Below are 12,196 nucleotides of genomic sequence, written 5' to 3'. Positions count from 1 at the left end.
TTCAACATTGCTTACTTTCATTGTTTGAGGGGAAATCTTTTCTCATTAGTGATGCTAAAATCAAGGCTGGAATTTTTTTTATCCCTTCCCCTCCTAAAATAAGAGCTTTGTTGCTTTGATAGGGAAAATCCAAAGATCTGTTCAGTCAAGTTAAAAAATCAGCATGCAAGTCTTTCAAAAGTGTTATAAAAAATGTATTTTGAAATCATAAAGCCCCTCTCTACCAAGAGATAGTGTGATATGGGGTGAAAATATCTCCATCAAAATACATTTCTCAGATTTCAACCTGGATTTTTTCCCTGACAATCTTTGTGCTTTGAGTGAACATGGATAGTGTTTCCACCAAGACCTCTCAGCTATAGAGAGATTGGTACTAGGTAAAGAAGAGTACACCAGTGCTTGCTCATTACTCTTGTACACTCCTGTTCACATAGTGGCACATTTTATAAGGTTGGGCAGTTAAAGAATGTGCCACTTTATCTGAACAGGAGTGTACATTCTAGAGGGATGTTCCAGAAGCCAAACACAGAAGGGCAACATGTATGACATTTTACATAAGTTGGATAGCATTGTGAATATTATGTAAATATACATATTTCTTTCATATTTGGGGCCTCCCCGATGGCGCAGTGGTAACGTCGTCGCCTTGTAATCAAGGGGTCCCGGGTTCGATACCCGGTGGAGGCACAAGTGGTTCGGATCCCACTTTAAACTGTAGGTCGAGTCCCAATTAGCCTTACTATGCATAAAGTGGACTTAAAACAACAAATCAACCAAATCAACTTCTTTCATATTTGACCCAGGTGTCAAAAAAACTCTGTGTGATGTAAACTAGTTGCATATTTGAATTCAGTGTGTGCACAAAGAAAAAGTTTCATTTTTTGACCAGGATTATAAATCATGTTCTTTCCTGTGGTGCCCTCAAATTGATGGAGATGTGTCTAAGAGAGAGAGAGGGGGGATGTGAACATGAGGAAATTTCTTGGAGTTAATAGCCAACTTCTATGGTGGAGCATCCTATGATGCCAGGGGTCCCGGGTTTGAATCCCAGCCTGGGCATGGGTGTTCCTTCATCAATTTCATCATTTCATCTTCTATCCTTCTTTTACATCTCTTTTCTGCCTCATTAGGCAAATTATGAGAATGATTTATGATTAGGTAAAGTTGATGTCGGGCAAAGGCAAACACAATCCATGCTCAGGTTGGGATCGAAGGGTGAAATTTTGAGTTTCGCTCTCAATTTATTTCATATACCACCAGGGTAGTGGTAATGTTGATGCCTTGTAATCAAGGGGTCCCAGGTTCGATAGCTGGTGGAGGCATATAAAACTACTTTAAACTGTAGGTTCAGTCCCAATTGTACTTTCTGTGTATAAAGTGGACTTAAAGCTTCATATACCACCAAAATTCCAAAAGAATACATTTAAATCGTGTATTACATTTCTATGGCATAAACTTGTAGGGATTTTATTCCAAATAATTGGTTGTGTTAGTACTACCCCTCATACTAGCTGCCAGATGCCACTGCTGTATGAACACCTAAAAATATGAAATTATTGGAGACCTAGAGTGTAGTGTTTAAGGTTTTCACTTTTTAATCAAAATATCCAAAATTTGATTCCCCTTATAGGCTCAGTAGTTCAGATTTCACATAAATATAGACTCATTCAAAGTTGCTTAACCCTAAGCATGATTAGTCAATGCATGAAAAGTCATGATATATTTACAACCAGTCTTTTGCAGTACAAAGTCTCATAGATTGATTGTTTTTGGCATTCTTGCTTGTTGTCTATGTTGTTGCAACCATTACATGTAAACAAAATTGGGAAAACAAGTAATTGTGTGTGTGTGTGTTCTTTGGATTCCACTGTGTTTTGCACTCCAAATGTGTGTACTTCCAAGTCCTTGCATTAAAAGAAGCATGTTTTGTGAGAGGAGGGGCAGTGGATTGAAACCTATTCACACAGACAGGGTAAAACCACAAAGATACTAAAATGTCCCTCTTGCACTACTTATACTGCTTTTGACACTGCTTTTGACACTAATGGTGAGCACCAGACTGTAGCACAAGAAGGACTTTTAGTGACCTCATGGTTTTATTATGTGGCTGTGTGTGTGAATACACTGTAGACATTCCAGAATGTGCTTTATGCTAAGGCATATAATTAAATGTTAAAAAGAAAATCTTTTGTGAAATGATTCCTGAAACTTTAGAAACCAGCCAACAAGAAGAGTCAGAATTAAGCTCTGATGAAGATGGTCTTCCTGTAAGAAGCAGTAAAAATGTGGGAAGAAAAAATGAGAGGATTTCAAATACAAATTCATTACCTCCACCGCCACCACCTCCGATGCCAGTTCTTTCAGCACCTTCGTCCCCGAAGACAGAGAGAAGTAGTGCTACAAGTACTCTGGTGAGAGGTAAGCATACTTTTATTTACATATCTATTGGGTTATGTGTATCAACAAGTACATTTTAGTCAAGGCCTCCCCGATGGTGCAGTGGTAGCATCGTTGCCTTGTAATCAAGGGGTCCCGGGTGCGATACCCGGTGGAGGCACATAGTGGTTCGGATTCCACTTTAAACTGTAGGTCCAGTCCCGATTAGCCTTACTGTGCATAAAGTGGACTTAAAACACCAAATCAACTCAACTCGACATTTTAGTCAACATGAGGACAACAAAAGAGACTTATAGCAAGAAGTTAACTGTGCCTGGATTTTTTCAAAATGTGTTCTACAAATATATCCTGAATTGGGTATTATTGCTTAGTCATTTGCTAATAACATATCCAAGTGTATGAAATTGACATATTTGCAATGTGAGGATGTTAGAAATATTATTACAAACTATGTATTATTATTTGATTTACAATTATTTCAGAACAGTTATTATTCAATATTGCAATCTAAGTTGCAATTTTGATTTCTACTAATGATAAAAATATGAGACAGGATATTATGAAATTTTCTGGATGCCTTATAAATATGTTGCCACTAACATTTTTCAATTTTAATTCAATTTCAATTTGTCTGCCTTGCCATATTAATTTTCATCTTTGTGTGGCGTTTGAGTCCATTGTTCAGTATCTGCATATAATTTTCTTAAAACATTACTGTTTATATTTGCTTGATTCATATGATTTTATTTTAATTGCTGAAGGCATTTAACATTTCTTCTATCTTAATGAATCTTGCTCTTGCTTGGTCCTGCCAGAAAGAGCTAATGTATGTTGGGAATGCTTTTGTGTGAGAGTTGATTTCTCACTAAAATATTAGTATTAAAACATATTTAGAGGTTACTTTTTTATGTGTAGTCATTATAATGCAGTACATTTTACATTTTTAGTTAAGACTTCTTAATTTTATGATTTCTTTTATTGCTAAAAATAAATATTTCTTATGCTGTTACAGGCATGATTGATTATAAACCAAAAATGTTTTCCAGTTTTCACTGTAGGAAATTAGAAACAGAACTACTGTTAATGATCATTCTCTCAATGAGACATTTTTCTTGTCATTTCACACATTATCCTCTGATTTAGTGCTGATTTAGTTTAATTCAAAAATAAAACTAATTTAGAGCCAAATTTTCCACCAAAGTGCAATCAAGCCAGACTTTGCCATGTATCCTTTCTCTTATTCAAACATTTATGCAATGTTGTAAATCAATAGAATTCATCTTGAGGAATGTGAATGTCATGAATCAATCAATTTCAACTTTGTAGAATGATTGTTTCATTAGAAACTAAAAACAACAGAAGTATTCAGATAAATTGGCATAATATGCATTATTGGCCAATGAAAATTGAGAGTAGTTACAAGAAGTAGAGCAGTGTAATGTAAATATTTGGTGTGGAATTATTAGTGACCAATTAGTTGGATCATATTTTATCATTGGCATGATGAGTGGAGCAAAATGTGCAGAGTTTTTTGGATACCATTTTACCACAATTACAGAAGGTCGATAGGGATTAATGTGAATGAAATGTGACCTCATGAAATGCCATGCCACTACCACCAGTTGTGTTCTATCAAACAGAATATCACCCTACATTGGAGTTTCCATCCTAGCAAACTAAGTTTGAGAATGGGCATTCCTCTCTGCAGGCTTTCCAAACATCTGGGAGGGTGCGTGGATGGCAGTATTTCCTATATTTCCGACATCCTACCAGGAGTCTGAATGCACAGAAATACATAGAATTGGCATCAGAGCTTTTCACCAGAATTCAATGAAATGGGATAACACAGATCCCTGTTTTCTGCTCCATCTCCTGATGTTCAAGCGGTATGGCTTGAGCCTTGTCCATGTGAATGCGCCCCTGTTGAGTGTCTTACCCTTACAAATGAGGGGTGTCTGTATGTAAGATGGGGGTCATAATGAATGACTGAAAGTAGCAGCTTTCACCTTCACATTTCTCTCCACCTTACGTATTGGCAACTTCCTGCATAACCAAATCCAGTGACAACCATGAATGAAGTTCCGTGGAAAGTGTCCTGGCAGTAGCAATGCCAGTAGCCCTTTGTCATTGGTGTCATGGTATCTAATTGACCAAAAATATAACCACTGTCAGTGAGGCAAATGTACGCTTCATCCATTGTGACCAGTCATCCATTTAAATTCTGCCAGGTGTCTTTCATAAAGTTTTCTGCAGTTGATCTTGCGTTAGACAATGTGGCATGGGAGGAGGTGGTGCATGCAGGCCTTACGAATGCACTACAGCCTGAGACAGATACAGATGGTTGTATTCACAGTTAAAGGAGCCATATGCACCCTCCTGACTATCTCATGTTCGCTTGGTGGATTTTCCTGGCATGACATTTGTCAAATCTCTCTGAGTACAACAGGTGATACTTTCACTGGTGTACTCTTACGGGTGACTTTTGTGGGCGAATGTTTACCAACAGGTGCCTGTTGTGTGCACCAGGACACTATTTCACAGTGGTTTTCCCGATGGTCAAACCATTCTCCTGACACTGTTTTACTATTTGGTCATATGATAAATGTGCATTGAAAAGGGCCATGGCGTACCCTTCCTAATAATTGGTTCATTTTCGGCACCATTTGACAGCTACACAGATATATCCCAAACAACATTCTGTATTAGAAGATTTACCACTTCAACAAAATCAAAGAAATCTTGTATCAACATGATGGGTGTCCAGCTCACAATGCACCTCAGACTTGCAAAATATTAAACAGATTTTCCAAACTGCTGGATTGGGTGTGGAGGACTTGTTGTTTGATCTGCTTATTTGCCATGCCTTTCATGCCCAGATTTTTGTCTTTGTGGCTTACATAAAGAAAAATGTTATCAGTGGGTTCCTACCACACCTAAAGATATGTGACAGCATATTCATGATACTTGCACTTCTACCAGTCCCCAAACATAGCACCCTTCTCAAAAACATATTGCAAAAGGAAGTTAATGGTCACCACTCTTTGAACATCTGATTAAATTACAAGTATTCATTTCGTTAGTTTTATTCATTGATTTGTCAGATAACAAATGTTTTAGCATTTATTTTCATTTATGTTACCATTTTATTTCACTTATATCAGTTGCAACACTTACTTTCTTAAAACATAGTCATTCAAATAGCATGAAATTAAAATTGATTGATTCATGGAATTCATATTCCTCAGGATGAATTGTACTGATTTATAGATTTAAGAAAAATCATTAGTGGAAAGTTTTTTTTATTTTTGAATTCAACTAAATCAGCGCCATCTTGGATGAAGCAGATATTGTTACTTTACATCTCTTTTCAAGCTGAATCTCTTTTGTGTATATATCACCATATTTGACAATTGGTAGGCAAGCAGAACAGTGGTACAGCTTATAACCAGCACCTGAAGTGAAAATCTTAGCTGGGGGGGATATTTGGTCGAGCCTTGGGGTTAGCTGGGAGGATGCTCCAGTGGTTTAACAGTGACAATGAGACAACTGGGGGGATGCTTTGCAAAAATGTTGCTGGCTGGGTGGCATTGCCCCCTCACTTTGAACACTGCTTATAACTACTGATAAATGCACATTTAAAATGAAAAGAAGTTTAATATTCTAGGCATAGAATTTGATTCTCTAAAAACACCAACAGTAACTCCATGTACGAAATAACTGATAACTGCTCTTACTGTCACCTTCCAATATTATATTTTTTGTATAGAAAATTTTTTGTGCAATGCCTATTTCTTTAGATATTTATATTTTTCATTATAAATGGACCACCCTGTATTTTAAATTATGAGCTAACTTTTAAAAATATATTTTTTTGCTATTTTACATCAAATCAAAATAAAATATATTACACCTACTATTGTAGAAGAATGCTTGCAGAAATACCCACACTTTTAATTTCACATTGTGTTTATTTGGGGGAAGCACAATTTAAAAAATGCCTTACTTACTCCTTCCTGGGTAAAAGGAAATCTGCAGATGACTGGTTGTAGTGCAAAGAATCTGAATACAGATATTTTACAAGTTTGAAAAGTAGGCAAAGGGAATGGGAGGTGAATGAGATAAAATATTGCTTTAGTGAATTTTATAAGGTTTTAGAATGCTTAATGTTTAATTTTAGTTAAGTTTCAAAGCAACTTTTTTTACAAAAATAATGACTCTCAATGAAATAATTATGTAACAGCACCAAGCCAGCAGGACTTAATGCAAGAGGAACTGAAGCATGTGCTTACCATGTACCGAGAGAAGAGACGTAACATTGATATTTTCAAGACACCAGAAGTGTTCATAAACCAGCACTCGACCCCTGAGGAAGTCCAAAACTGGTTGAAAGCTAAGGGATTCAGTAGCAGGCAAGCATCTTTCTTTTGTTTTTCTTCTGTGCATTGATTTACTTGAAATACGTTGTAGTTTTTGCATGGTTGTATAATAAAATCTTATGGTGACAGCAAATAGTCTGTGTCTAAGATTAAAACTTCAATCAGTTTTAGCAAAATGTAGCAAACCCAATCTGTTTTTTTTATGCATTTTGTGCACTAGATTTTGTTTAAATTTGTAAGGCAAGACAATTGGAAATGTGCCTAATATCAAATGCATTTTGAAAGTGCGACATCATGATCTAAGGCAGAGCAATATTTTGATATATTGATATTGAGGAGATATTTTTATAATATTGGAATGACAATATCATAAAATATCAACCTTGATATATCAATAATGATAATATAGATGTTGATTACCAACAATGACAATACTGATATTATTGATGAAGATGATATTGACTGATATCAAGATCAATGATTGCCCTCATAAACAACCTTGTGCTTGACTTGACTTGTACATAATGAATGCAACAGCACCATTCATCCTTGATAATAGACAGGGAGTGTTTGAGAACTACAGACTTCAGAGTCAACCACTCCACTCCACTCCACTCCACTCCACCCCACTCCACTCTATTGTGTTGTTGGACTCCTATTTTCATTCATTCAATGAGCATCACAATTCTGTTTCTTCCAGTTTAAATTCAAATGTCAGATGGAAGTATATATTTAGTTATATCAATATATTCAATATTAGCAATATGATGGTTGATATTTTCCATCTCAATATATCAATAGTGATATTCAAACAATATGAAGCTCTGATATCCCACATCTCTATTGAGATTGCCTCAAAATGAAGTAACAATTGTTGTGAACTTCTCATGTGTACTGCAAATTATGACAGAATATAACACCACAATATTATATTTGTAAGTTTTCCAGCCAAAGGCGAAGAAAAATTTGCATTTTTGGTACCAGAAAAATCTTGTTCCTGATGTAATGCATTATAAGGTAGACAAAGTTAGGTATTTGTGTCATTACAGAAACATCAAAAAGTAAGAATGCAAAAACACCCTTTTGTTTGTTGTGAACTGTCTTTCAAGCTTGTAGCCTTTTATACAGAATTTACACATGAAAGTTTTTTGTATCCGCATGCTCTCGAGCTCTGTACATGACACCAAATTCTACACTTCATGCGCACAATCTATTTTCTTTGTCTGTCCTCCAAACATGTCTTGTAGTATGGACACTTATGATAATCATCATCTGTGAAGACCCAGCAAACTCTTCTTCACTTGATCTTGGAGTCTCTTACTTATTTGTTTCCTGCATTTTTAGTTGGTAGTTTCCTTGCTACCTTGTTTTTTCAAACAAATCCCTTTTTACCAAAATTTCTGTTTGTGTTTTCTTTTGACCATTTTCCATGTTACTTTTGTCCCTTTTGCAACAAGAAGGCTTGCATTATATTGAAAGCTACACATAACTGTGTTACAATATCACACACGCAGTGGCATGCCCAGGATTTTAGAAAGGAGGGGGTTAGGTATACATTTTTTAGTAGTCACTCCTCATTTTGTCATCTTTTCCTGCATTTGATGTTCTTTTTTTAGGAATACTGGGCCAAAAAGGGGGGTTATAACCCCCACCAACCCCCCCCTTGGGCACGCCACTGCACACATGCACACTAAAAAGGCTCTGGCTTCTAAACTCACAACAAGTATAATTCTCTGTGACGCTCATGTTGTGTTGTCCATATATGTTTGTAATTATCTCTTCAACAATTTCATCCTATCAACATTCATATTCATCTTTAAGATTAGCCAAAAGTGGCAGAAAAGCAAAGTAAAATAGTATTAGCCAAAAGTGGCAGAAAAGCAAAGTAAAATATGATTAGCCAAAAGTGGCAGAAAAGCAAAGTAAAATAAGATTAGCCAAAAGTGGAAGAAAAGCAAAGTAAAATACGATTAGCCAAAAGTGGCAGAAAAGCAAAGTAAAATAAGATTAGCCAAAAGTGGAAGAAAAGCAAAGTAAAATACGATTAGCCAAAAGTGGCAGAAAAGCAAAGTAAAATAAGATTAGCCAAAAGTGGAAGAAAAGCAAAGTAAAATAAGATTAGCCAAAAGTGGAAGAAAAGCAAAGTAAAATAAGATTAGCCAAAAGTGGAAGAAAAGCAAAGTAAAATAAGATTAGCCAAAAGTGGCAGAAAAGCAAAGTAAAATAAGATAGCCAAAAGTGGAAAAAAGCAAAGTAAAATAAAACAAATCTATCAACAGAGTGACACAAATATGACTATTGTTGTGGTGCAAGCAATGCCTTCAACTGAGTTAGCAACCACTAACAACTTTTGTTGGTGTAAATGGTCATTGGTGTGACCTCTTGGCAGTATTTGGAGGGGAAGGATAACTTTAAAACCCATAAGCAAATGTAAATCTTTCACTACTTCCATGGGATTCGCAGTTAGTTCACTGCAACAAGTTCTACCTGTTGGTGCTAGGCTGCAACTCATATTTATGAGGTGTGATATTCGATAAAGCTCCCTTAATAATTTGTTGAATCTATTTCATACTAGGATTTCCAAACAACTAAACGGCATGTCTGGAAATGAGCTGTTTGCTTTGAACAAACAACAGTTGGAGCAGTACTGTGGCAAGGAAGAAGGTCGAAGGCTTGATTCACAAATCACAGTTCAAAGAAACATTTCTGGGGTGAGTATTTGATGTTCAGTGAGAATCTTTAAAAACAATAATGATTGATAAATTTCCTCAATTTAAATTTAAACAAAAAAAAAACTCATGCTTAGCTGTGATTCTATTAACAGTTGTTGATAAGGACAGTAATTAAGAAGAGTAAACCAGAACTAGTCCTATGTAGGGAAACCGCAATATTTATCACCACAAGTAAGTGTACATATTTGAAAAAGTTTTATAGTCAAATCAACATCCCTCCCCCTTCTTTCCCCTTGCAGAGAGTCATGATCACAATTGTATGGTAGAAAAAACTACATGAATCATGGTAGATTTCATATCAGACTTTCTATTGATGATATTGAGCATTTTCTGAATTACTTTGACGTTCTGTTTTTGTTGTTGTTGTTGTTGTTGTTGTTTTGCACATTCTCTAATTGTGCATGTAATGTGTTCTTGTATGATAAAATGCAGTCAAGAATCTGGCTGAAACTAATGAAAACTGCTCTGAATTTTTCAACTAACGTTCACTTAATTTTGAAATTTTGGTGAATCATAATCCAAGATCACATAGTTCTCTACTTGTGGTGGGCTTACAGGGTGGTCCAAAAGTATGGAGATGCCTGAATGAAAGTTGAATGACATACTGTTCCACAAAGTTTTGTAGGTTTGTAATAGGGGTGGGGGAAGTGTTATAGGGCATATTATGATGATGGTCGCCATCTTGAATTCCACTTCAAAATGTTAAATGAAAACCATAGCTTGTGACACCTCAGTTGAATTGCAAATTTTCTCACGAGTTCAATGGTATGTTATTGTTGCTCTAGCACCAACCGTTACAAAGTTATTAACATTTCTTTGTTTGCTTTATAGTTGCAGGTGACATAACACAGCATGGTTTTGATGCAGGCAGAATGTATTGAGATTGTGCTGATCTCAGGTGAGTGAAGCATGAGGGTGATTGCAGTTTATTTCAACCACCATAACCCAAATAGGGTCCCTATCCACCATGGCACCATCGGTAAGGTGCTTGCCAAATTTCAGGAAACTGAGTCTGTGGACCCAAATCAGGCAGGCCACGCATGTCAATGAATGAAGCAACATCCACAGCAGTGCTGGCTGTATTCTGCAAGAGTCTGAAAAAGTGCTTGTCGTGTATCCCAGGAAAGCGGTATTAGCTGCACGTCCATTATTTGGATTTTGAGCATGGATAAGTGGCACCCCTATAAGCTGCAACTTATCCATCACTATCAGAAGATGATCCTGATCACCATGTGGAATTTGCATGCATGACCTACCTGATTTGGATTTAAATCAACAGACTTAGTTTCCCAAAATTTAGCAAGCACATTACCTACAGTACCATGGTGGATAGGGGCCTTATCTGGATCATGGTGGTTGAAATCATCTTCAATTACCCTCGTGCTTTGCTCGCCTGAGATCAGCACAATCTCAATGCATTCTGCCTTCATCAATGCCATGCTTGTTACATCACCTGTGCTGCAACGATAAAGCAAATGAAGAAACGTTAATAACATCATCAACATTGGTGCTAAAGCAACAATAAGATTACCATTGAACTATTGACAACATTTCCAATTCAATTGAGGTGTCAAAAGCTATGGTTTCCATTTAAAATTGTGAAGTTGAATTCAAAATGGCGAGTTTCAAGATGGTGGTCGCCATCCTCATATGACCTATAACATTTCCCCTCACCTCTATTACAAACCTACAGTGTTAGTTTTCTGGAACAGTATGTCATTCAACTTTTATTTGGGTGTCTCCATACTTTTGAACCACCCTGTACATTTGTTTTGATATACTCTATTATTAGAATTGAGAACTTGTTGTACATATGAAGTAGCAGAAAGGAAAAAAGAAAAGAATTGAAGGATGGTAGACAAATTGCATGATGAGAACTTGAAATAAGTGAGTTATAAGAATTGCCTTGCTGAAGATGAGAAATAGTAAGAAGATCTATTTGAATAATCTCTTAGTGTTAAATGTTTCCATTTAGTGTGCCATGGATGTTCAGACCCTAAGTCCCCATACAATATTAGAAAAAAATGAAAATATTTTCTGTCACTCATTCAATGTAATTAGTTGATATGTGAACATGACTAATATTTCCCACATACTGATCATATAGTTCAGTAAAATTTATTATTATAGTATTTCCTAAGTGATGGGATGGGGCATGTTGTATAACTTATTTTTTGTATTTTACATAATTTATGTGTGTATACCTGTAACTTGTTTGAAATATTAATCAGATTTTAATCCCCACTTAGTATTATGACTCCATACCATATCTCTACAGATAGTGATGTTTAATGTAATGTATATTATTATTCAAGGCCTCCCCAATGGTGTAGTGGTAACATTGTTATCTTGTAATCAAGGGGTCCTGGGTTCAGTACCTGGATTCCACTTTAAACTGTAGGTCCAGTCCTGAGTAGCCTTTCTATTCATAAAGTTCATGCTCATCGAACCACTCTGTGACCTGTTTAGCAGTGTGTATTGATGCATTATCATCATAGAACACTGCACCACCACCCGGGAATTATATTTACACCATAGGGTGCAGATGATCCTTCAGAATGGCTCTATAGTCCTTGGCAGTGACATGTCCCTCTAGAACGACCAGTGGTCCTAAGGACTGCCACGATATTGCACCTCAGACCATCACTGATCCACTCCCATGTTTCACTTTGGGCACAAAGCAGTCTGGTT

At 36.3% G+C, this 12,196-nt stretch overlaps 1 protein-coding gene across 7 annotated transcripts in view; it reads left to right on the top strand.

Moving 5' to 3' along the window:
• The window catches only part of LOC145984007 (epidermal growth factor receptor kinase substrate 8-like), a 265,201-nt gene that overhangs the window by 243,090 nt on the left and 9,915 nt on the right, over nucleotides 1-12,196 (top strand). For 6 of the 7 annotated variants that reach the window (XM_083117305.1, XM_083117306.1, XM_083117307.1 and 3 more), the window contains 3 exons: nucleotides 2,215-2,418; nucleotides 6,638-6,806; nucleotides 9,349-9,484. In XM_083117305.1, the coding sequence (XP_082973431.1) occupies nucleotides 2,215-2,418; nucleotides 6,638-6,806; nucleotides 9,349-9,484 (509 nt within the window). The remainder of the gene's footprint in view (nucleotides 1-2,214; nucleotides 2,419-6,637; nucleotides 6,807-9,348; nucleotides 9,485-12,196) is intronic. The other variant, XM_083117309.1, reaches the window with a different exon arrangement.

Source organism: Lepisma saccharinum, chromosome 2 (assembly GCF_977018435.1).
Source record: "Lepisma saccharinum chromosome 2, izLepSacc3.1, whole genome shotgun sequence".
Classification (NCBI taxonomy): domain Eukaryota; kingdom Metazoa; phylum Arthropoda; class Insecta; order Zygentoma; family Lepismatidae; genus Lepisma; species Lepisma saccharinum.
Note: the sequence above shows the minus strand (reverse complement) of the source record. Positions and strands in the feature narration are given on the sequence as shown.